This window comes from Dama dama, chromosome 16, assembly GCF_033118175.1.
Source record: "Dama dama isolate Ldn47 chromosome 16, ASM3311817v1, whole genome shotgun sequence".
NCBI lineage: Eukaryota > Metazoa > Chordata > Mammalia > Artiodactyla > Cervidae > Dama > Dama dama.
Window position 1 is genome coordinate 35,585,892 of NC_083696.1, and position 26,483 is coordinate 35,612,374.

General features: G+C 37.3%; 2 protein-coding genes and 1 non-coding gene across 11 annotated transcripts in view; 2 read left to right on the forward strand and 1 right to left on the reverse strand.

Annotated features, from left to right (window-relative positions):
- Positions 1 to 26,483, forward strand: part of UBAP2 (ubiquitin associated protein 2) — a 111,989-nt gene that overhangs the window by 38,726 nt on the left and 46,780 nt on the right. For 7 of the 9 annotated variants that reach the window (XM_061163810.1, XM_061163809.1, XM_061163806.1 and 4 more), the window contains 4 exons: positions 9,541 to 9,618; positions 11,881 to 11,991; positions 16,252 to 16,405; positions 18,351 to 18,428. In XM_061163810.1, coding sequence (XP_061019793.1) covers positions 9,541 to 9,618; positions 11,881 to 11,991; positions 16,252 to 16,405; positions 18,351 to 18,428 — 421 coding nt within the window. Of the gene's footprint in view, positions 1 to 9,540; positions 9,619 to 11,880; positions 11,992 to 16,251; positions 16,406 to 18,350; positions 18,429 to 26,483 lie in introns of those variants that run through there. The other 2 variants (XM_061163813.1, XM_061163812.1) reach the window with 2 other exon arrangements.
- LOC133071260 (cytochrome c oxidase subunit 7C, mitochondrial-like) lies at positions 17,732 to 18,081 on the reverse strand. The gene has a single exon (XM_061163815.1). It carries the CDS (start codon positions 18,020 to 18,022, stop codon positions 17,831 to 17,833), a length of 192 nt encoding a protein of 63 aa, XP_061019798.1. The 5' UTR covers positions 18,023 to 18,081; the 3' UTR covers positions 17,732 to 17,830.
- LOC133071506 (U6 spliceosomal RNA) lies at positions 18,645 to 18,751 on the forward strand. Its single transcript, XR_009696450.1, has one exon. It is a non-coding gene; the product is annotated as a U6 spliceosomal RNA (small nuclear RNA).

The window sequence follows — 26,483 nt, forward strand, 5'->3', positions numbered from 1 at the left end:
GAGAGAAGAGTGAGTGAGTGTGTGTGTATGTATGTGTTGGCATTTTAGCCATAAGAATTCAGTTCATGCATATATTCTACTTTCCTCACTTAATTGCTGAAAGACTTGGTCTGTTTAGACCCTCCGGTACAAATGGCTGGAACAAACATCCTTATTTTGTTCTTGATGTTAGGAGGAAAGCTTTCAGTTGTCTTTCACCAGTAAGTAGATTGTTAAAGTTGTTGGTTTAAATTAAAGTTTTTATTAAGTTGAGGAAGTTCCCTTCTATTTCTGATTTGTTGGAGTTTGTTTATCCTAAAGGGGTTCAGTTCAGTTCAGTTGCTCAGTCATGTCTGACTCTTTGCGACCCCATGAACCGCAGCACGCCAGGCCTCACTGTCCATCACCAACTCCTGGAGCCTACCCAAACTCGTGTCCATTGAGTTGGTGATGCCATCCAACTATCTCATCCTCTGTCGTCCCCTTCTCCTCCTGCCCTCAATCTTTCCCAGCATCAGGGTCTTTTCAAATGAGATAGCTCTTCGCATCAGGTGGCCAGAGTATTGGAGTTTCAGCTTCAGCATCAGTCCTTCCAATGAACACTCAGGACTGATCTCCTTTAGAATGGACTGGTTGGATCTCCTTGCAGTCCAAGGGACTCTCAAGAGTCTTCTCCAATACCACAGTTCAAAAGCATCAATTCTTCTGCGCTCAGTCAGCTTTCTTTGTAGTCCAACTCTCACATCCATACGTGACCACTGGAAAAACCATAGCTTTGACTAGATGGACCTTTTTGGCAAAGTAATGTGTCTGCTTTTTAATGTGCTGTCTAGATTGGTCATAACTTTCCTTCCAAGGAGAAAGCGTCTTTTAATTTCATGGCTGCAGTCACCATCTGCAGTGATTTTTGGAGCCCCCCAAAATAGTCAGCCACTGTTTCCCCATCTATTTGCCATGAAGTGATGGGACCCATTGCGATGATCTTAGTTTTCTGAATGTTGAGCTTTAAGCCTAAAGGGGTACTCGATCTTATTAAATTCTTTTCTGTGTCTACTGAAATAATCATGTTTTGTCTGTTACTCTGTTAATATGATTTATTACGTTAAGATGTTAAAAAACCTTGCATTCTTGAGGTAAACTTATCTCAGTCACGGTACATACTCTTTTTTGTGTGTTGCTGGTATGCTAGGGTTTGCAAGGATTTTGTGGGGGGATGTTTTTCTGTAATTGTCTTTTCTTGTGATGTTTTTGCTTTTGGTGTAAGGGTAATACTGGCCTTATAGAATGAATTAGGATGGTTCCCTACTTTGTGTTTTGGAAAAGTTTGTGAAAAATTGATGATTGGTGTTCTCTCATTGTTTGATAGGATTTACCAGTGAAGTCATCTGGGCCTGAGTTTCTCTGTGGGAGCTTCTTTTTGACTAATTCAATCACTGTTACAGATTTTGAGTCTTTCTTGAGTCAGTTTCAGGAATTTGTGTGTTTTTAGGAGTTTGCCTTTTAGACAGAATTGTTGACTTCTGTCTAGGTTATTCAGCTAGATGGCATAAACTTGTACATGGTTATTTTCTTACAGTTCTTTTAATTCTTCTGAAGTTTGTAGTGATGCTTCTCATTTCATTCCTAATTTTAATAATTTGAGACTTCTGTCTTTTTTCTTGGTTGTTCTAGCTAAAAGATTTATAATTTTAAGATTTGAAAAAAAAAAGTTGGAAAATGATAGAGGTCTCTACAACATTTACCCAGCTTCCTTTAATCCTAGCATTTTATATTAAATATTGGCAAAGTTTTTCCAGAAAGGGCCAGATGACAGATCCTTTCTGGTCTGCAGGCCACACACAGTCTCTGCTGCATGTTCTTTCTTTCTTTGTTTTTGTTGTACTACAACATTTTAAAATGTTAAAAACCTTTCTTTGCTGGCACACCATACAAAATCAGATCTTAGACTGTAGTTTACGGACTTCTGTCTTATGTAATTATTTGTCAAGAGGAAGATAACATTGGCACAATATGATTAAATAAATACCGACTTTATTTGGACTTCTCTAGTTTTTCCACTAAGGTCTCTTTTCTGTTCCAGGATTCGATCCAATTTGTTGCCTCCTTAGTTCTCCTTAGTCTCTTCTGATCTGCAACAGTTTTTCATGACTATTACATATTTGAAGAATATATTGATACATTTTAAAATAATTACTTGATTACCTATCATCCTCCAAAAGTGAATACTTAATATGAACTTAACCGGTTTTACCATTTAAAGGGTTTTAGTTATTCATAGTTTTTTGTTTTTTTTTTAAGTTGAAATTATCCCATCTTTAGCCAGGTCTCTTGAAATTGGCTCCTGAGGACTTTTTGACTTGGTTCTAGTAATCTTTGATAGTTTCTTCATAAACTGGCATTATAAGTTACTCCAGACTTCTCTTGTATAATTTCTCCTGCATACCTTGATCAGAGATTGCGCTAGGGTATCCTGGCATCTTTTAGTGGGAAATGGCACTTAGGGACTTCCATCTGGTAACAGATTTGGGTTTGTCATTGTTTATAGGTCTCTCCAGTGGACAGAGTGAAAAATAAAAATGCCTCATGAGTTAATAATGCTGATAGTTCAAATTCAGGACTACAGAATTTTTTTTTTTTTTTTTCATTTATTTTTATTAGTTGGAGGCTAATTACTTTACAATATTGTAGTGGGTTTTGTCATACATTGACATGACTATAGAATTTTCATTTTCACTTTTTATATTGCATTTTCTTTACTTCTACACTGAGAATCCTAGTTTCTTCAGAATCCAGAGGTTGGCATAATTAGAATATCCCCAAATTACTCATTTGCTTTATCTCACATTATGTATGTATACAGCCTTTAAAATAACAATGCTAAAACTACTACCATGTTTTCCCCATTTTTACACCATCTCTCCTTGCCCAGTGCTATTTTTATTTATACACAGTTTTCAACTTAGGGAACTTGTCCTTTTTCATTCCAGGGGCCTCCATAAACGTTACCTTGTTTTTATGTAATATCTTGGTCATTGGCATCAGATTTCAACATACTGAATATAAATGTTTACATTCTTTGCTGGAGCAAATGTGTGTATCAGTTCTGATTCTGTAAAAAAAAAAATTTTTTTTTTAATTTAGAATTTTTAGCTTTACCTTGAAGTCAGTTGATAGAAGAAATGTCTAATTGAATAGTTTCTTCAGATGTGAAATTTCAGTGAAACTGCTTTAGCTTATTTGCTTCAGCTCCTTCTGTAGCAGCTTTTAAACTAACAGCATTAATTTGCAGGATAATCACACTTGTACATCTGAGTGCCTCGATTTTTATTAGTATTGGTGAAAAGTATTCAACAACCAAGAGGCACTCTGTGTATAGACCTGGGAAGTAAGTGTCTTCAGTTCTTGAACACAACAGGGGTCTCTTAGCCACACTTGTTTATGCCTTTGGCTGTCTCATAATGTGACTCATAATGCGGAACCATTGTCAGCTGTCATTCTGTTATTTCTTGACATGGCCAGCGTTTCTGGTTATCTTGAATGGTCACTGTGCTACACTTTAGTAATTTGTCATCTGCTTTCCTTTTATGAGGGTCACTACATGGTTTTTTGCTATGACAGCCTTATTAATAGCCTTGAAAGCATATTTTACTTGATAGAGGTAGCCCTCGAGTGAAAAAAATGATATTACTGCTAATGCCAGCACAAAGGACAGATTGGTGCACTCACTGTTCCAGGGTACAGCCTTTGGTATTCATGGCACCTGGATCAGTCGATAAGCTCCATCTGCAACTTGCGGGAGTCCCCTTCTATCCCTCTTTAAATAGTATCCTATACCTGCCTGCCCTGTTCATACTGTACTTTCTCCATTTGAGACATCATTTAGTTTTACTTCTACAGTAAATACTATTGTGACTATTAAGCATGTACTTAGGTCAGTATCTCTAGTCATTTAGATTATTTACCTGAAGCCAGTGCTGTTGTTGATTCCCCAGGAAAGGCTCATGGGAATAATTATCCCAGTGTTCTATGGTGCTGGTAATGATTTATGCCCTTTGTATTTGACTTTAAAGTCATTTTTTTTGGCTATACATGTTTGGCTCTTACTTCCTCTACTTGAATATCTTAAAATGTTTATTTTCTTTTTGCATTAAAGCATTGCTTTTGACAAGTTTATTGATAACTCTGATTTCTTTCCCTTAGAAGTCTTTTGTTATTTCTGCCTACATACACATGGATATTTTTGTGTTAAAGTCCAGCTGTTTTACTAGAAAATATCCTAGTGTGGATTGTTATGCATTGATATTCTTAAGTACAGTGTGTTTTTGTTCACACATTTAAACATTATTCTATTTGCTTTCTAGACATTTTTCTTGAAGTTTAGTTTTAAACATTTGTACTGTTCCCTTTCTGTCCTTGTTGTCTTCAGAGACTTGTATTCTCCACAGATTGAGGTTGGGTTGTCTTTTGCCTACATTCAACATTTGACACTTTCTTTTCTCCCATTCCTTTATCTTTTTCCTTTTTTAAATTTCATTTTTACTTTAAGTATTTTCCTCTTTGGCCTTTTATTTCTCTTATAGCATTAATTGTTAAGTTTACTTTTGTGTTCTTTTCAGTTTAGTTTTCATTTCATTTCTGAGTTAGAAAAATGTAGACATAAAATGTTATTCTTTTATGTTTTTATCTTTTTCTTTGTGCTATCTTTTACATTTTGAAACAGAAGATAGTGGTTTTACTTTTTTCCCTAGGCACCTTTTTTGGTGTACTGTCATTGTTTATGGGGGGGTATTACCTTGCTTATTCTTTTTCTCTTACACTAACTTTGTATTGGGTTTGATCTTTACTTTTAGATTGCTCATTTTTATGTGAACTGAGTCGAACTTTTACATGGCAACATGGTTCAGAGTGGCTTTTCTCATTTCAGTGTTTCCTCTTTACCTTTGTAATTACGTTGGCTTGCTTTCTGAGATTTCCAGGCTTTGTTCTGTTCCACCAATGTGGACTTTTTTTGGAATTTTCTGTATATGTGGCCCAATTTTGATTCTACTTCCAGTATTTTCTCTTGATGGGAACTTTAGCTAGTTAGTTCAGTTCAGTTCAGCCGCTCAGTAGTGTCCGACTCTTTGCGACCCCATGAACTGCAGCACGCCAGGCCTCCCTGTCCATCCCCAACTCCTGGAGCCCACCCAGACTCATGTCCATTGAGTCGGTGATACCATCCAACCATCTCGTCCTCTGTTGTCCCCTTCTCCTCCTGCCCTCAATCTTTGCCAGCATCAGGGTCTTTTCAAATGAGTCAGCTCTTCACATCAGGTGGCCAGAGTATTGGAGTTTCAGCTTCAACATCAGTCCTTCCAATGAACACCCAGGACTGATCTGCTTTAGGGTGGACTGGTTGGATGTCCTTGTAGTCCAAGGGATTCTCAAGAGTCTTCTCCAACACCACAGTTCAAAAGCATCAGTTCTTTGGTGCTCAGCTTTCTTTATAGTCCAACAGTCACATCCATCCATGACTACTGGAAAAACCATAGCCTTGACTAGATGGACCTTTGTTGGCAAAGTAATGTCTCTGCTTTTTAATATGCTCTCTAGGTTGGTCATAACTTTCCTCCTAAGGAGTAAGCGTCTTTTAATTTCATGGCTGCTGGTCAGTTTCATAGTTTATGATGGTACTACTCCAGCGTTTCAGCCTTTCTGCAGTCCTGACACTTGGTTTGCTGTTGGAGTTGTCAAAACCCTCTAGTACCAGGTGCTGTGCACAGATTGGCCAACCTTACTTTCAAGTCAGTGCCACTTGACTACATGGGGTTTCCTGTTCTTCAACTAGTCAGCCAGTTAATATTCCAATTTTGTCCATGTGGAACTTTCATTTATTCCAATAAAGTCATTTACTCCAATAATGTCTTTTATGTCATGTTTCTTTCCAGTACAAAATCATCATATTCTATTTGCTTGACAAGCTTCTTTAGTCTTCATTAATTTGGAACCGTTCTCATCCTTGGTCTTCTGAAATAATAGCAGTTTTTTAAGAAGGCCAATTACTGTAAAAAATGTTCAGTTTGAATTTGTTTGATGTTTCCTTTATGATTAGATTCAGGTTATAAATGTCTATTTGGAATGCTGTTTAACTGATAGGGAGTATTTCTGAGGCCCACGTGTAGTGTCACATGATGTCTCTGCCCTCACTGAGGATGTTAATTTTGATTACTCAGTCAAGGTTTTGCCCATTTCTCTTATTGTTAGCCATCAACTAAAAAATAATCTTTGTGGAGACACTTTAAGACCCTGTGTAAATAACCTCTTCCTCATTGAACTTTCCCCTTTAAAATGAGCATTCATTGATGATTCTTATTTGAATTAATTTTTCCTGTGGTGGTTGCAAAATGAAGATGTTTCAGCACTCCTACACTCTTGTTTCATAGTCTTTTTTATCATCAGCATATTAATGTTTATTTTTTAAAAGATTACTCTTACTAATGATCTACGAAGTAAAATCAAACCAAATAGACATCATCTTTATTTTTAATTGGTTAAATTTGCATTTTTTAAAAACTGAATTTTGAGAAAGCAGACCCTTTTACACTGTTGATTATAAATTTTTGCAGCCTTTGTGAGGAGCATTTTTGAGCAGATGTATGAAACTTCTTTTAACGTTTTTCTAGACACTTCTTTGACCCATCTTTGTATGTATTCTAAGAAAGCTATCTTGGATATATATAGAAGATTAAGTGTAATAATGACTCCTGTAGTGTTTAGATTGTAATGAAAGTTTATAGAGTAAAATGAAAGACCTATCCAATAGATTTTTATGCAGCCAAAAAACATAATACAGGTGTTTACAATTGATAATGTGACCCTACAAAATAGTAATGGTTAGTATTTTGATTTTGATATCAAAGAAAAATATGTTAAGTGCCAAGTAAGTAGTTTTTGGTATTAGGTAGTTACCTTATATGAGTCACTGTGATTTTCTTGTGGGCTATGTGTAAGTTTTGTTATTTAAGGAAATTTATGTTAAGAAGCGATGAGCTTGGTTTGGATATGCTTGGATTGGAGCAAGGCTGAGAGAATATGAGTGAGGCACGATTTTTAGACTTGAAGTTCAGAGACTAGGAGGGATTGGTATTAGGGAAAATGGACAGAAATTAATCATGTAGGATTTTAGCACAAAGAGCCCTAATGGTTTAGTTCATTTTTTAAAAATTTATTTTTAATTTTATTATTTATTTTTATAGAAGTATAGTTGATTTACAATGTGTTATTTATTGCTCTACAGCAAAATGATTCTCATATATATATAGTTTATATATTCATTTTTTTTAATCCCAGTGGGTTTTTAAACATTGTTTATTTTTACTTTTGACTGCGCTGGTTCATTGTTGCTGTGCTCAGGCTTTTCTCTAGTTACAGCAAGTGGGGGCTACTCTCTGGTTGTGGTGCGTGGGCTTCTTGTTGCAGAAGCTTCTCCTTTTGGGCATGGGCTCGAGCTCCACGTCGCGTGGGTTGGTAGTTGTGGCTTGAGGGCTCTAGAGTGAAGGCTCAGTAGTTGTGGTGCCTGGGCTTAGTTGCTCCGTGGCATGTGAGATCTTCCTGTACCAAGGATTGGACCTGTGTCTTCGGCATTGTGAGGCAGATTCTTAACCAGTGGACCATCAGGGAAGCCCTGTCCCAGTGGTGTACTTTGATTCATAAGTGGTTGCCACTACCCAAAACTCAGATATGTAATGTGGAAGTGCCATCTTTCCAGAACTCATTTTCCCCTTTGGTTTTCCCTTTTACCTCATTCAGTTATTTCATACCTTGGTTCTTTAGACTGCAGCATTAAGGCCCTTATGTATACTGATGAGGACTGAGGTAAAATTGGCCATATGTGTAGACAGTGTTTCTATAATGTAAACATCTTTCTGTAATGTACTAGCACTTCAGCTGAGATCACAGCAGGCATAGGTTGGGATCAAAGGATTGGCCATTTGGTTGGAGGGAACTGGCCAAAGCTATCTGGGGCTTGAATAATCAGCCATGCACATGAACTGGAAAGGTCTTATGAAAAGTGTTTTTATATTGTTCAAAATACTAACAGCCCCCTCACCCCCACTGTCAAGATTATTATGAATCTATATTAAAAGCAAAGATGAAAAACTGTTTTTTATTAGCATTTAGTGAATCCCCCACCCCAGGCTCATTCAGTAATTTAAATGATTTAACTTTAAAAATGTTTATGTTAGGAGTTAATATAGATTTTAGCTAGCAGTAGTAAGTTTACTTAAATAAAATTACTCCAAAATAGTTTTTTATTTATTTTGTCTGTGCTAGGTCTTCGTTGCTGCATGGGCTTTTTGTTAGTGGTGGGGGTTACCCTCTAGTTGAGGGTCATGGGCTCTAGGGTCTGTGGACTCAGTAGTTGTGGCTCCCAGGCTCAGTAGTTGTGGTTGCCCTGCTGCATGTGGAATCTTCCTGGACCAGGGATCAAACCTGTGTCCCCTGCATTGGCAGGCAGATTCTTCACAACTGAGCCACCACGGAAGCCCTGGAGTAATTTTAGATTTATTAGAATGTTGTCGAGAGACCAGAGATTTCCTGTATATCCCTCATCTGGTTTTATTGTCACAATTATGGTACCTTTGTCAGTGCCAGGGAACCAAATTGGTATGTTGCTGTTAACTCACTGCACAAGAGTTACCTTTTCAGATTTTCTTTCAAGTTTTAAAAAAAACTTTTAATTTTTGTTTATTTATTTATTTTTGTTGCATCATGCAGCTTGTGGGATCTTAGTTTCTCGACCAGGGATTGAACCCATGCCCTTGGTAGTGAAAGTGCAGAGTTTTAACTATTGGACCTCCAGGGAATTCCCAAGAATTACTTTTTTTTTTTTTTTAAATACCTTTCTAAATTTTTAATTGGCAGAAATACTACAAAAGTAAACCTCAAAAGTTCAGTAACTTGGTCTTTTTTCTTTTTTTAGAAAAATGGTTTTGAGTGAAAAAAGCATCTGGAAAAGAATTTTCTCTGTAGCTGACTAATTTTAGTGTTTGAAAGTTGGTTCTTTAAAAATTCTGTTAAATGAAAATCATTAAAAAAACTGGCTAAAAATAAAAATATAACTTAAAAGTTTTCATTTAGGAAAGTACAGCCTTCTCTTCAGAACTGGTCTTTTTTGAGTTGATAGCAAAGCTCTTGATTTTTGATAGCAAGGGTGGGTCTAAGCCTGTATTCTGGAAGTTTGCACTGCTTCCTGTTCTTCCACTTTCTGTTATGCTGTAACTTTATCTCCTCAAGGGAAAGAAAATTCAAAAAAGAAAATTTAAGTGAGTCACATGGCTAATGAAAATGAACAGGACTTTGTTTAGGTCATTTGGCCAAAGGAATGGGACTTTTATGCTATTTAATTTGGTACTTATTTATTTTATAGGAACACATTATATACACTTAAGAGGTCTAAATTCAGAGTCATTTTGTTTTTTTAGTTAATCAGTATTTCTGTAACCATAGTGATTGAGAACTTTTACCAGTTTGCACCAGGTTTTGGCATTAAATCTTTAACAGTTGTATTTGATTTTCCAGGCAACAGCTGAACAGATGCGTCTTGCTCAAGTGATCTTTGATAAAAATGATTCAGAGTTTGAAGCTAAAGTTAAACAGGTATGTTTCTGGCAAAGGATACTGTTATTTTTGTAATCTATTTTACTGTGCTTTAAAAGGTAATTTCACTAGAGATTCTTATTTTAATTTACATTTTTTGCTTAGTTGCAAATAATTGGATTTTGAACTGGTGATTAAATACCTGTATTGGTGGCTAGACTGAAGCAATTTTAGCAGTAGAACCTTTCTGAGTTATTAGTGTTACATGTGAACAATGAGCATTTGTGAAAGCAGGCTGACATTGTATATACTTGGTATAGAGAGTATATTTAGTTCGTATTTGACAAATTTTCAGAAAATTTTGTTTGATGTTAAGGAAGAGCTAAATTGTCTTTTCACATATTGTGATGATTCCAAACATAGATTGGAAAAGTTATTACATTTTAGGGTGATGTCTTCGTTTAGAACTTCAGTGAGGTAACATTAATTTCATGTTATTCTTTCTTGATAAGAGTTTCTTTCCATTCAAGATTCTAGGAACCAAGCTATAACCCTTACCTTGGTAGACGTCTACCAATAATTCCTTGTAATCAAAGTCCCGGTGAACCTTTCAGCGCTTTACTGTGGTAAACTCTGTTCTTACCTAAGTTGCTGTCATCAGACTTACAGTGATATTTTTGGAAAGCCGTAGAAAGGATTTCTTAAAAAGTCATAGACCTCATTAACTGGAGTGAGGTTTATGAATTATTTGAGACATATGTCTACATATTTATCTGAAGAGCATGGCAGACACACAAACAAGAGCACTGGTTCAGGAGCTCAGAGCTTTAAGTTTTAAGGATGGTTCTCTCTTTTCCTAATCCAGTCACTGGGAGAATTTCCACAGTAACTGTACGTCTTAATAACTGCATGTGATGGTTGTTGGGCCACTACAGATTCTTGATAAAAATCTAACCTTGTTAGTAGACATCCAAAGACTGAAGCACTGGAAAGCCTTACTGGGTAACACAGGAAAGAAATCGGATGGAATGGGGTGGTGTAAAGACCTGTATTTATGAGATCAGGAGACCTGCCTTTTTGGTAGACTAATTGTTTTATGACCACAGAGAAATCATTTCAGATGTTGGGCTCAAAGTGTTTTGAAATGCAGCTGATATTGGTGCATATTGAAATAGTTAAATGTAGTTAAACACAACAGATACTTAGATCATACATTTGCTCACTAATAATTGAGAAACCTATATTGTGCCTAATCTGTGGTTGTTCCTTGTGTTGAACATGTTAAATAGCTTAGTATCTCTTGTTAAAGGGAGTCCACCAAGGAGATTTCTTTTAATTTCAAACAATAGTACCCTGTTGAGGCCACTTCAGAAAATAGTATGTCTAAGAGTGAGTTTTGTGATAGCTGCCAAATTCTAATTGTGAGACCTTAGAGTGTTATAGGGCTTCTCTGGTGGCTCAGGCAGTGAAGAATCCACCTGCAATGCAGGAGACCTGGGTTCAATCCCTGGCTTGGGAAGATCCCCTGGAGGGGAGGGCATAGCAACCCACTCCAGTATTCTTGCCTGGAGAATCCCATGGACAGAGGAGCCTGGTGGGCTCCAGTCCAGGGGGTCGCAAAGAGCCGGACACGACTGAGTGACTCTCACTGAAGTGTTATAGGTTATTTTGTGTGTGGAATGTTCTAAACCACGCAGTGATAGCCCATGTAGGGAGCATCGGCAGAGACTGCTAGACTGTTGTGCAGAGCAGGCAGTTGGACTGGATGTTTGGCAGCTGTGGCCATATACTCATACTTGGTCTTTGGGAGGGCTTCTCTGGTGGCTTAGACTGGAAAGATTCTGCCTGCAGTGAGGGGAACCCAGGTTCGATCCCTGCGTCAGGAAGATCCCCTGGAGAAGGAAACAGCAACCCACTCCAGTATTTTTTGAAATATATATAGTCCCACTTAACATTTGAGTAGTTTAGAAACTTGGGAATCCCAGGCCTGTGAACTAGTTTGAGCAGTCATAAAGCTGATCTTGAGTGTTCTGAAAATGTTGGTATGTATATATATATATATGCTGCTGATTAAGAATCTGATGCTTGGTCAGCTTGGAGGAAGGTTGATTTGTAGCTTGACTTTGCCAGTTTTGGTGGAAAGACATGGAGTCACCACAAAAAGCAAGTAAACTGGACCTTAGATTGTACACTCAGAGTCTGGAAGAGGTCATCTTCATGTGGAAGGATTGCATAATCTTTGTCTTTATATAGTAGAATCTTAAAGTTAATATCAAGTGCCAATTTTGGGTTCCCCTAATCATTTTCTTATAATTTCAACAGCTTATGGAGGTGACAGGAAAAAATCAGGATGAATGCATCGTGGCTCTACATGACTGTAATGGAGATGTCAACAAAGCTATCAACATATTGCTGGAGGGAAATTCAGACACTGTAAGTGTTATTAATTGATTTGCATTACTAAACTTTGTCTCCAGTTTCATATTGCATTTTCAGCTTTACCTTACTTGGTGGAGGTAGAGGGGATTATGGGTGCCATTCCATATATGTTTTAGAACCAGAAAGAACACTAACCAGAAATGTCTGTTTTGATATGTACATATGGTTTCTTCATGACGCTGTAGAATCTGAAGACTCTAAAGAGAACTTGGTCATCTAATCCAGCCTTACACAGTTGCCAAAATTCTCTGGGCCTGTGGACATTTTCACTACCTGAAAAACTTCTTGACTCCACTGTTCATGGTCCTTCATCTCAATTATTACCTCTTGCTACTCCTTATATCTCTAGGTTAACAGAAAAATCAGGATTTGCTGGTATATCTATTTGCTTATGTGTCAGACACATTTTCATGACAATCTGACAGCTATATAAAATAAGAAAAAAAATTTTTTTAAGCTTTGTAAAGTTTGAGGAATGTACATGCACTCTAAAGCTCCTCCCTTTGTATTTTAGAAAGGGTGCTGCTAAAGCCACACCAGAGGCAGGTGTCAGTTCTGATCTTTTGATTTCTAAATAGAAATTACACAGTATTTCATTTGTATTTTTTCATCGAGGAAATAAATTTCAGAGCAGATTAAAACAGTCATTCATCCCTAAACAGGATATAAAGATGAGCACATCAAAAAGTGCCTTCCTTATCATTGTTTAGGTTTAATCAGGTTCTCATTTTTGTGGGTAGACTTTGTTAGTCACAGGCTGTATTAAAATGAACTACTGTGACAAGCTCAAAACTGAAATGAGTATCTTTTTATTTAATAGGAAAGCAGGTGGAATGAGATTTATAATTATAAACATCAGATAATTGAGAAAATATTTCATTTTTTGAGTATAGTGGTATCTGTGGGTAAAATTCTGTGCAAGATAACACTGGTCCAACATGATAAAACTACCAAATATGTCAGTTTGTCAGGAAAATGCGTGATGTTAAGTGAGTAAATCAAATTTTGAAGAGTGCTTGTTTGCTGACCCTAAGGCATGTGTTTGCCGGGTTTTATAACATATGGGGAGTGTTCAGCCCATTTGCTAATGGATGCAGTGTAGAATGGGTCTCACTTATTTTTTAAAATGAACTGAAGGACTGAATTGCCCTTTTTAAAAAAAAAAAAAAAAGCACTGAATAAATGAAATATTTCCAGATTGTTAATTGAGGGGCCTGTTTTCTTCTATATGGTCAAAATAGACCTGGATGCTGTTTTCTCTTGCCTTTCCTTTAGCTCCCACAGATTCATCATTCATTTTCTGTAGTGGCCGGGTTAATCTTTAAGTCTCTAGTGAACATCCAGTTCTATCTCAATAAAGAGTTTCAACTTTCCTTTTCTTATTTGGAACTGAACTCAAAGGAGGTGGTTCTGGGCCGAAAATTTTAAAAGTTTCTTTGATTGTCTCTAGAACCTAGAAATCACACAGTTGGAGGGTAGATCTGCCATGTTGTTTTCTTAAAAGATTGGAAACTTGCAAATTAGAGCTGAACACAAACACAAAAGACCTTTGCCTATTTGGAGGTGAGAGGGCTATAGGGGAAATAGAGAGGCAGAGGTTTCTTTTGAAACCCTGGTTTGTTTAGAATCATTCTGGTCCATCTTTCATCCTGTTTGCCTTGTTCTTACTTTGTTGTCTGCAGCAGCCATGGGTAACCAGCTGTAAGGAATATCTTCCCTGCCTGCGCCAGATTATTTGGAGTGGGCTGTTGGAGAATATGAACATGGTAGGATTGATTGCTAGGAGCAGGAACTGTTCAAAATAAACTATGAAAGCAAACAAATCTTTTCCTATTGGCTAATCTTGTTTTGTAACAAGGCCTTCTGAACGAAAATGGTTACTTTGAAAAAATGTTAAGTGGACTTGTCCTCACTATCAAGTTTAAGTCTCTTGCATTAGTGTGCTTAAAAATATATATATTTGTTTTTATTTCTTATGTATGTATGGTGCGTGCCCAGTTGTGTCCAACACTTTGTGACCCTATGGGCTGTAACTTGTCAGGCTTTTCTGTCCACAGGATTTTCTAGGCAAGAATACTGGATTGGGTTGCCATTTCCCCGTCCAGGGGAAGTTTCCGACCCAGGGATTGAACCTGCATCTCCTGTGTTACCTGCATTGGCAGGCGGATCCTTTCCACTGAGCCACTTGGGAAACCTGTTTGTGTTGTTTACTTCTTGGCAAATATAAAGGGGTAGGAGAGTGATTTTGAATGAACTGGCCTGGACAGCTGCTTTTCTGATTGCTAAATATGGTATTCTTGGAAGATGGTTTCTGTTGACATTTCTTCAAACCTATTATATAGGTAGCAAAATATAGATGACAAAGGTTGCCAGAAGTACTGTTGAAAATCTTTTGTAATTATTTGGTTTTCTTTGAAAGCCTGTGTGCATGCATGTAGACTTTTGCAGAATGTGCAGTTGTATTCCCTTTAACTGTGGTGTTAGTCCATTTGCCCCTTAAAGATTCCTTGCCCTGCTTTCCTCCCCAGATAAGTTCTGGTTAGTTATAGGGGTATCCTTTGCTGAATGAAAATAGGGTAAGATGTTACTGTCTCTCAAATGTATTATATACAAATCTGTCCTTTCATAATGATGGAATGCCTTTAGGTCTGACCTTGCGAAGACATACACTGTATAGATGTGCATCTTGTGCTGACTCTGCTGTGTGTAATCTTTCCAAGAACTCTAAAATTTACCTTTTGTCTTGATAATCTTAGAAGATGGGATTCTGTCTTATATATTTGTCATGTTTATTCATATCAGCAAACATAATAGGTGGAGTTTATATGCTGTGGAATTTCTTTTCTGGAATAAATAAGCTTTATTGTTTTGCCAATTAAAAAACAATGCAGAACAATAAAAAAGGTAAATGATCTTAAAAGGCTCTCACTTAGATAACTACTACATTTTCCAGCAATACACAAGCTCCTATTTGAGCTTTAAAATGTAATCCTATTTTACACAGTTTGTTGATCGCTTGCGTCACTTATATATTATGGCTCTCTTTCTATGAACACATGGATTACTCTTTAACTAGCTATGTATTTCTCACTTTATGAATGTTCTAGAGTAGGTAGTCTGTTAAGCTAAATATTTGGGAAATTTTCCATCCTTTTGTTCTGTTGTTCATTGTCTGCATATAAATGTTTGTGCAATTATCAGATTATTTCCTCTGAATAAAAACCAAAAAGTAGAATTACTGGGCCAGAAGTTTTGAACTAATATAAAATTTGGACCCTATTGCCAGGTAGATTTTGTGGAAGGTTAGAATGGATAGATGTTCATCAGAACTGAGAATACCTGGTTATTCTGCCGTAGCTATTGGCTGTTGATTTTTTAAAACATTTATCAAAGCTTAGAGGTGGAAAATAATTTGTTTTAATTTGTATTTTTTTCCCACATCCAATCATTTTATGCACTTATGTTTATTTGGATGATTTTTTTTTTTTTTAAGTTAAAATAGCTATTGCTTAGTTTGAAATTGAATCACTTCAAATCCCTTGTGAGTAAATTATGGAAAAGTTAATAGAAATGAATGGGTCAGTTTTGGGATCTCCCAGCAACATTCTGATGGATAGCCTAATACTCATATCTGTAAGAACATAGTGTTTCATTCTTTTCTCCACGATTTTTATGTGTATGATTTGATTTGTGGGAGAAAGGAGGTTATATAAATCATTTAACTTCTCCTTAGAATGGGTCTTTGGGGGCTGAAATTTTCTGTACTTAGAACGAACCTCAAATTTACCTCAACCACTAAACTCTTTACGATGGTTACCTTAGACAACTGAATAGGAAAAATTATATTCCTGAGATTTTAGGGTAAAATCTTAGTCTTTGAACTAGTTCTGTCTATTAATAGGTGTTTGGCCTATTAATAAAGGTGGGGATGGTATAGAGTGGGAGCTTGGGAAAATAACATTTGCTTTATTCTTATCAGTATAGAAAAAGGCTTTGTCATGGGACAACATACAGTATATTGTCAGTTAAGCTAGTGCTGTAATCTTCTGTGCTCTCTATAGCAATAGAAACCTAGCAAGAGATTTGCTGTTTTTATCATCAGAAAATACAGTATGTTTATGGAGAAGAATTAGAGTGGTAGGCATGCAAGGTGTAAAGTGTGGGTAATTAGGTTCAAAAGGTAAATGCATACACCCTTGATGATTGTACACACTTTAAGTGACAGCTCTGAATAAATGCTCTTATTTTCGGTAGACTTCATGGGAGACTGTAGGAGGGAAGAAGAAGAATTTTGGAAAAGAAAGTTCAGAAAACAAAGAGAATAGAGAGAAGAGAAGTGAGAGAGAAGTGAGCCGTGGACGTGGAAACAACAGCCGGAAAGTAAGAGGTGGCAGTCGCGGGAGAGAGTGTAAGTACAGACCTTCAGCCTCAGCTCTGCTTTACGAACACTTCATGCATAAAGAGCTGTCAGAATGATTCAGTGAATGCCCGTAAATCCACTTCCTTAATGCAGTATTTGTTAATATAAGTAACACTTAGCTACAACTGAGTAGTTTCTTAGAAACCCAGCTGATGCAGTTTCATATTAGCACTGACCTGGGCTATAGGTAGTTCTGTTGTGTCTTAAGACTGCCTTCTCTAATCTAGTGCATCTTTTAATTTTAAAGAAGGGTTTTTTTGTTGGCTAATAGATAAAGCTATTTATTCTTCCCTATTTATGGATATTCATGGTATTTGCAGGGTTTAGATTAAGAGGAAATTAGTTGAATAGGGAAGATTTTTCTCAGTACTTTACATTCAACTCAGGTTTTGGCATCATTCACCCAGAACACTACCTTCTGTGCAGGCATACCGAAGTAGCTAAATTATGGATGAATAGAATATAAATATTTAACATGTCCCCTTACAAACTTTTGCTAGTTCATTTATTCCACAGACATTTATCGAGTATCTACAATGTAGAAGATATTCTTAAAGGCGTACAGCAATGAGAATACAGAAATCTTTGCCCTTCTAAGACTTTTTAAAAACATACATACTTTTATTTATGTATTTATTTGGCTGTGCTGGGTCTTAGTTGTGGCATGCCAGATCTTTAGTTGCAGGCATGTGGGATCTAGTTCCCTGACCAGGGATTGAACCTGGGGCCCTTGCATTGGGAGCACAGAGTCTTAGCCCACTGGACCACAGGAAAGCCCCTGCTCTAAGACTTTTAAGGGAGGTAGTGTGAGGTGTAATAATAAAAAAGAAAAGTAACATTTCATATTAATATTAGAGTATTTTAATGGCATTATGTAGAAATTATGTTATGGGGAAAAACAAAGGCAGAGAGGTGGGAATTATAAATAGGGGTTTGACAAATGTAAAGAGATTGGCCATGGAAGGCTCACTGACAGCTCGCAGAGTTAAGCCCTGAAAGAGGGGGGCAAGCTGTGCCAGTACTGTTCATAAAGAGTCTACACTATATAGAGGCACTAATGCCGACATAGGAACGAGGAGAAGAGACTGTGTTAACAGTTCATTTCCCCAAGAACTAAGTATTTCTTTGGTATTGCAGTTGGCTAGTCTTTGCTTTTCCAGGCTTTGAACTTGACCAATGAGCAAATTTTGTTCCGTATCGTTACATAACAAAGGTATTTTTTTGGAAGTAAACTTAACTTTATGGGAGGGCAAGTCCAAACAAAAAAGAAGTAGTATGTCATTTTGATTTCTTTTTTTGTTTTTTATGCCATAAGTTTATTTACAAACGTATCTAGGATGCTGAGTTCAAGGGTTTGATCCTTTTAAGAGACTGCACCTCTTAATATGTTCCTCTTCCTATCTGTCTCATGGGTTACTTTTTAAGCAGTTGGTGTCTCACTATAAAGAAAGGTGCAGCAAATCCAGACCCAAAGAACAAAGTCATCATAGCTAGTAACCTCCACTTGTTTTCCACTGAAAATGGTATATTCTTCCCTGGACCCTCCTCGTAGTGGCTCCGACGAACCACAGAGGTTGTGAACCTCTGGATGCTCTGTCCCAACATAGCGCTGTTGGAAGCTCTGCAAAAGATCAAGACTGAAGGCGGAAGAAATGGCGGCCGCAAAACGCGCGCTGCTTCCTCACGACCTTGTTCCCCAAAGTGTCTGATTTCTTTTTGAATTTTCACCTACAAATTAAGCAAGAACGTTCTGGTGTCAGTTTTTTGCGCCACTCTGGCTTGGTTTTGTTTATCGTATTTTCCAAACCCTTTGGTTAACCTTTAACCTTTTTTAAAACACCTTTTTGTTGTTGAGGGGCAGAAGGAGTCTTTTTGCCCTTGTCTTTTTTTTTTGCCCTTGTCTTTAGTAGCTGTTTGTTCTTTTTCACTTTAGTTAGAGGTGAAGAGAATGGAATTGATTGCAATCAAGGGGACAAGCCTTCAGATCGAGGCAAGCGAGCTCGTGGTAGAGGTAAGAGAATGAGGAGGAAGGAGATACTTGTGATGGGGAGAAGGAGGCAGGCTGTTCATATGCTCAGTTCACTAAGGGCAGTGTACTCTGAAATCTTTTGATTCATTTATTGATGCCTATAAGTGAAATGTTTGAATTATATAATTTTGAGGAACCCTATTGGTTGTTTTCAGATGAGCTGAGAAAGGCTCTTTGTGTGAATAATTTAAAATTTGAGTGCTCGCTTAGGCAGCACATATACTAAAATTGGAACGATACAGAGAAGATTAGCATGGCCCCTGCACAAGGATGACATGCAAATTCGTGAAGTGTTCCATATTTTTAAGCAACCTAGATGCCCATCAGCAGACAAATGGATAAGGAAGCTGTGGTACATATACACCATGGAATATTACTCAGCCATTAAAAAGAATTCATTTGAATCAGTTCTAATGAGATGGATGAAACTGGAGCCCATTATACAGAGTGAAGTAAGCCAGAAAGATAAAGACCAATACAGTATACTAACGCATATATATGGAATTTAGAAAGATGGTAATGATAACCCTATATGCAAAACATAAAAAGAGACACAGATGTCTAGAACAGACTTTTGGACTCTGTGGGAGAAGGCGAGGGTGGGATGTTTTGAGAGAACAGCATCAAAACATGTATATTATCAAGGGTGAAACATATCACCAGCCCAGGTTGGATGCATGAGACAAGTGCTCAGGGCTGGTGCACTGGGAAGACCCAGAGGGATGGGATGGGGAGGGAGGCGGGAGCGGGGATCGGGATGGGGAATACATGTAAATCCATGGCTGATTCATGTCAATGTATGGCAAAAACCACTACAATATTGTAAAGTAATTAGCCTCCAACTAATAAAAATAAATGGAAAAAAATATATTAAAAAAAAAATTGAAGCTCTGACCAAAAAGTTATTAAGTTCTCCTGTGTTGGACTTTTAACAGATGTGTTTTACCCATATGATCATAGTTTTAAAATTATTTGCCCATTGATTACCCCATCCAGTGTTTTCTGTTAGTGATCATTTCTTTGCATTTATTAATTCAGGATGTCATTAAGCGCCTTCAAGACTGTAGTTCCACATATTTAGAGTTGTAACTGAATTTTCTTAGGGCTCTAAAAATCAAGATACATAATGTAATAGGAAGATCTTGTTTTGGTTCAGTAAAGCTACCTGAATTGACTGACATTTTGTTTAATCCATTGTTCCACTCAGTTGTGGCTGTTCTCCAAATGAGCATTTTACAAGTGGCAGAATTTCTTTTAATCAGCAATATTAGGGATAGAAATTAATGTAGGTTTACTGCATATGCTATCAATTCCCTTGGCTATTCATCCAGTTATCATTTACTAAATTTCTACTATGTGGGCCAAAAGTAAAAATTTTCAGAGATCAGAAAAGGGCAGAATTATATACTGATTTGTTGGGCACAGTGAAAACAAGGTTGTGCTTTAAAAACAGATTTCAATTGTAATTCCCTTTTCTAGATTTTTTCTTATTAATTTCAAGCACTGAGAAAAATGGAGAGAATAAATCAACCCTGAGTCCCTTCATGTTTAATCAGTAATGTTTAAGGATTTTAGCCATATATGCTATATATAGTTCTACCTTTCTTGTCTGCAGAAACATTTAAAGTAGATTTTTGTGGATATTTTATCACATATTACTGTGGTAAGCACCTCTAAAAAATGTATGTGATTTTATATGTAACCATAATGCTGTTTTCACACTTAAAAATATCGTCTAATAATCTATACATAAATTTTCCTGATTATTTAAAAAATGTCTTTGTAGTTGATTTCTTTTTCTTAAAAAATTTTTTTTTATTTGGCCGTGTCAGGTCTTATTTGAGAACACGGGGCATCTTTCTTTGCAGTGTGTGGGCTTCCCTTTCTGGTTGTGGTGCGCAGGCTCAGTAGTTAACATGATGCGGGTGTAGCTGCCTGACCGCATGTTGCGCAACCAGTTTGCTTCAGAAGTTGAGCAAATTGGGCTGTGAAGTTTTGCCTCATGCTCCACACTCACCTGACCTCTCGCAGTCGACTACCACTTCTTCAAACACCTCGACAACTTTTTGCAGGAAAAATGCTTCCACAATCAACACAAGGCAGAAAATGATTCCCAAGAGTTCATCAAATTCTGAAACATGGATTTTTACGCTACAGTAATAAACTTTTTTCTCATGGCAAAAACATGTTGACTGTAATAGTTCCTATTTTGATTAATAAAGATGTATTTGAGCCTAGTTACAGTGATTTAAAATTCATGGTCTGAAACCACAGTTTCTTTTCCACCAACCTAATATTTACTGGATTACACAATATACACAGAAGTGCTCAGGGTATGGTTTTAACATTTTATTTTAAAATAAAAAAACAGCAGAATTTTGTGTAGAGTGTTTACCCAGAGTCCCCAAACTTTTTAATATTTTGCTACATTTGCGTTGTCATTTTCTCTATATGTACGTATTATTTTTTTTTCCGGAAATCATTGTGTGTGCATTTCAAACGTAATGCCATTTTACCCCTAAATATTTCAGTGTGTAAACTCCTAAGAAAACAGGTATTGCTTACAGAACTACCTTAAAATTATAAAATCAGGAAATTACTATTGTTACAATCTATTGGCCTTACTCAAAAATTTCCGGTTATCCTGCTAATGTCCTTAGTAGCAAGCAAATATTCTGGTCCAGTATCCAGCAGAGATCACACAGGTTTTATTTCCCGTGTCTGTTTAGTGTTCAGTCTAGAACAGTATCCATCTGGAATAGTCTTTCTTTGTCTTTCATGGCCTTGATGACACTTTGGAGCATCTCTTTTGTAGAAAGACCTTCACATTAACAATCTGAGAAGTTTCCTCATGATTAGATTCATGTTACTGGTTTTTGGTAGGAATGCCACAGAATGATATAGCTATCTTGCTCAGTACATCATATTAGAGGGTGCATGATGCAGATTTATCCCATCACTAGTGATGTTAGCTTTGAGGAAAGTGACACTGTTTCTGCCAAGTTTCTCCTTTGTAAAGTTACTCCTTCCTTCTTTGTAATTAATACATATTTTTTTCAGGGGAGTGCTCTGAGACTGTAAATGACCCTTTTCCCATCAGACTTCCCTTCACTGGTATTAGAATCCATTAATTCTTTCTTGAAATAATTATTGTGGCACATTTATAATCCAACTTTTTTTGCTAAAGAATAGCTAATATATGAGACATGAGGATAGACTCTAAATAAGCTTTCTTCCTCTTTGAATTCCTGGGGCATTTGCTGTTGTCATTTGACTCATTTATGCTACTTTACAGTTCGGAAAGATGTATTCCTATTTTTCTGTAGATGAAGCCTGAACCAGGGACAACTTGGCTGAGTCCTAAGTCTCTGTGTGAAACAATCCCCAGAGATGCCCTTTTGGGCTGAATTGGTCTCTGGGCAGGTGGGCAGCTCATCGTCAACACAGTAGCCATCTTTATCATTGAACCAGCTCTGAAAATGTGGGAACTTTTGCCAGTACAAAAAACGTTAGAACTAACTTTAACTAAACTTTAACATCTTTAAGATCTTAAAGATCATGACTTAGAGTGTGCAGTGATAAGTTCAGGTACACACAGTTTCTGGCAAATTTGGCTGTTATCAAAGCCCTGCTTACAGTCTCCTGGGGATGAGAGAGGGATTGCTTTCTACTTATTTTTCTTTAGGTTGCACATGTTGGCCCTGGGGGAGTATCTGTTATTTGAATTTGCCTCTTCAAGTAAAGATGATTAGGTGTCCTCTGTGTTTTGGCTTTTTTCAAGGGAAGTGAGCAACTTTTATACTCTGGTTCTCAGTGTAATACATAATACTAAACAATTAAAGACTTGAGCAGTTATTCAAGTCCCTAGAGAGACCTCTATGAGTAAAGGTTTAGCATTATCATAACATTTATTTATTCTTTATGGTTATCTACTTTAATCTTGTTTTACTTTATTTTATGAACCCAGGTCTTTCTTCTGAGCTGTTAGATGAAAACAGGTATTTGTACCAGGTCACGATAAAGGGAAATGTATACACACCAAAAACAGTATTGCTGGTAGCATTACTAGCTAGGTGAAAAGGAAGGAACAGTTTTGTTAGCTTGTTAAAATGTACGTGAATATGGATTTTATTTTTTTTTTTAAATAGTTTTCTATTTAATTTGGCTGCGCTAGGTCTTTGCAGCATGTGGGACCTTCCATCTTCATTGTTGCATGCAGGTTCTTTTTTAGTTGCTGCATGCAAATCTTTAGCTGCAGCATGTGGGCTCTAGTTCCCTGACCAGGGATGGAACCCAGGCCCCCTATATTGGGAGTGTGGAGTCTTTAGCCTCTGAACCACTGGGGAAGTCCTGGATTTGATTTTTGAAAATCTGCTCAAGATATTTGGGTTGTTCCTGTTTCGTAGTTGGGTGCGACTGCTGCTGTTTGGAGACATGGAGATACGTAGTTGGTACTGACTTTTTCCAGGGAACTCGCAGGATTTCTTGAGTTTTGGTCCTTAGATTATGCTTTTCTTTTATAAATTTCTGTCTTTTCTTTCATGTACATTTTGCTTTCTGACTCAAGGATTAGATATTATTTGATGATGTCTTAGAACCATTTTTTAAAAACTTAACAGTATTAATATTTAACCACTTGTTGGTGCCTTTTGTCACATAGTATGCCATTGAATGGGTGCACTTCTCAAGAGCAGTTGTATTGTTTCTTTAGATTTCTTCACTGGTAACAGTGTTTCTTGTAGCCTAAAATTTTTTTACATACTATGCAATTCACCCATTTAAATTACATAGTTCAGTGGGTTTTAGTATATTTATAGAATTATGCTAGAGGCAGATTTTATTTTCTTGGGCTCCAAAATCACCATGGACAGTGACTGCAGCCATGAAATAAAAAGATGCTTGCTCCTTGGAAGAAAAGCTATGCAAATCTAGACAGTGTATTAAAAAGCAGAGACATCACTTTGCTGACAAAGGTCAAGTGTAGTCAAAGCTGTGGTTTTTCCAGTAGTCCTGTAGGAATGTGAGCGTTGGAGCGAAAGAAGGCTGAGCGCCCGAAACCTGGTGGTTTCAGATTGTGCTGGAGACACTCGAGAGTCAGCAAGGAAACCAAATCAGTCAGTCCTAAAGGAAATCAGCCCTGATCATTCATTGGAATGACTGATGCTGAAGCCTCAATACTTTGACCACCTGATGCAAAGAGGCTACTCATTGGAAAAGACCCTGATGTTGGGAAAGATTGAGGGCAGGAGGAAAAGGGGTGACAGAGAATGGGATGATTGGATTGCATCAGCAACTCAACGGATATGAGTTTGCGCAAACTCTGCAAACTCTGGGAGATAGTGAAGGACAGGAAGGAAGCCTGGCATGCTGCAGTTCATGGGGTTGCAGAGTTGGACAGGACTTAGTGACTGAACAACAACATTAATACAAGTATGCAGCCATCACCATAATCAAAACGATTGATTCCCAATTCCTCCTCCTTTCTCACCACCCCAATCCCAGCAATAAACAACTGGTAATCTGCTTTCTGCGTTTATAGATTTGTCTGTTGTGGTCATACAGTGTAAATGGAATATAGTAATATGTGCCCTTTTAGACTGGCTTCTTTGACCTAGTGTAATGTTTTAAAGGTTCATTGATGTTCTACTTCATATCAGCACAGTTTTGTAGCATGTATAAGTACTTCATTTCTTTTTATAGCCAAATAATATTCCATTTTATTATATACTAAGATTTGCTTGCTTTTTTTTTTTTTTTTTTTTAAAGCTTATATGGTGACTTTCCTCCTCCCATCTTACCATCCTTAACTTTAAAGATAAATTATCTTATTCCTAAATTTTGGGTTGTAATCTTGCCCAAACTTGTACATTGAAAGCTTTCTTTTTTTTTTTTTTTTACTCCAGTTTCTGACCACCTTTTAGACTGTGGTATACTGTGTAAAGTCTTACTTTTGCCTTTTGATGATGTTAAAATAGACATTTCTAATAATAGGCATTATTAGAATTTTTCTACTTTTTAGGACATTTTCCTCTGTTCCCCTGTCTCTTGTAGATTTTTGTCAAGACCATATTTTTTAATAGTTTACCTTGGACTACTGGATAAGTTAACTGTACATGATTAAATATACATTTAATTGTATTAGTATGGTGAATATATCCCTTGACAACAACTTTTCTCTGAACTTGAGTACTCTTAAATACTAAATGGAATCATGAAATATTTGTCTTTTTGTCACTGGCCTATTTTCACATAGCAAACTATCCACAAGTTTCAGTCATATGGTAGCATTTATCTAGATTTCTTTCCTTTTTTGAAAAAGAATTACTTATTTTTGGCTAGGCTAGGTCTTTGTTGCTGCGGGGGCTTTCTCTAGTTGCGGCAAGCCGGGGGTACTCTGTAGTTGTGGTGCATGGGCTTCTGGGTTCTAAGTTGTAGGCTTCAGTAGTTGCAGCTCCCAGGCTCTAGAGCACAGGCTCAGTAGTTGCAGCGCACAAACTTAGTTGCTTCGCAGTATGTGGGATTCCCCTGGAACAGGGATGGAGCCTGTGTCTCCTGCATTGGCAGTCGGATTCTTTACTGCTGAGCCACCAGGGAAGCTTTCCTTCCTTTTTATATTTGAATGATATTACATTGTGTGTATATATCATATTTTGCATATCTGTTCATTCTTTGATGGACACCTGGGTTGATCCTACCTTTTGACTATTGTAAGGCTGCTGTGAATGTGAACATGGGTGTACAAATCTCTTCAACACTGTGCTTTCAAATTCTCTTGTAGATACACACACACACACACACACACACACACCCAGAAGCAATCATATAATTTTTTTTTCCCCTTAAATAATTTTTTAAATTCTATATTGGACCACAGTTGATTTGGGCTTTCCTGGTGGCTTTCCTAGTAAAGAACCTGCCTGCCAATGCAGGAGACACAGGTTCCATCCCTGGGTCAGGATGATTCCCTGGAGAAGAAAATGGTAACTCACTCCAGTGTTCTTGCCTGGGAAATCCCCTGGACAGAGGAGCCTGGTGGTCTGTAGTCCATGGGGTCACAAAGAGTCTTATACCACCTAGCGGCTAAACAACAACAGTTGATTTACAATGCTTTGTTAGTTTCAGGCATACAGCAAAGTGATTCAGTTATTCATATATCTATTCTTTTTCAAATTTTCTTCCCATTTAGGTTATTACAGAATATTGAGGAGAGTTCCCTATTCTGTAAGGATCATATAATTCTATTTTTAATTTTGAGGGGAATTGCCAAACATACTGTTTTCCACAATGGCTACATTATTGTACATTCCCATCAAACAGTGTACAGAGGCTTCAATTTCTCTGTGTTCTTGCCAACACTTGTTATTTTCTGTCTCCTCCACACCCCCACACCCCTGCCTCAGCCATTGTAACTGGTGCTGGGTTTACATAATGATTAGTGATGGTGACAATATTTTCATGTGCTTATTGACCATTTTTACATCATCTCTGGGGAAATATCTGTTCAAGTCCATTCCCCGCCCACCACGCCTTTTTTGTTGTCTTTTTAAAGAATTTTCTTTATTTTTGACTGTTCTGGATCTTTGTTGCTGAGAGTGCTTTTCTCTAGCTGCGGCAAGTGAGGGCTGCTCCTCTGGTTGCCGTGCACGGTCTTATAGCGACAGCTTCTCTTGTTGCAGAGCACAGGCTCGAGGGCGCGTAAGCTTGAGTAGTTGTGGCACTTGGGCTCAAAAGTTGTGGCACACAGGCTTAGTTGCTCCGTGACATGAGGGATCCTCCCAGATCAGGTATCAAATGTTTGTCTCCTGCATTGGCAGGCAGATTCTTTACTACTGAACCACCAGGGAAGAGCCCCCTTGTGCATTTTTTAATCTGGTTATTTGTTAGTAGTAGAATTTTGTTACATATTTGTGATGTTACTCCCTTATCAAATGTATAATGTGCAGATATTCTTTGGGTTGCCTGTTTACTCTGTTCATGTCTTTTGGTTCACCAGTTTAAAATCCAATTTTTTCCTTTCTTTCCTTTCATTCTTGGGGT

Coding starts and splice junctions, on each gene's coding strand:
- LOC133071260 (XM_061163815.1), bottom strand. CDS start 18,022: ATGTTGGGACAGAGCATCCAGAGGTTCACAACCTCTGTGGTTCGTCGG.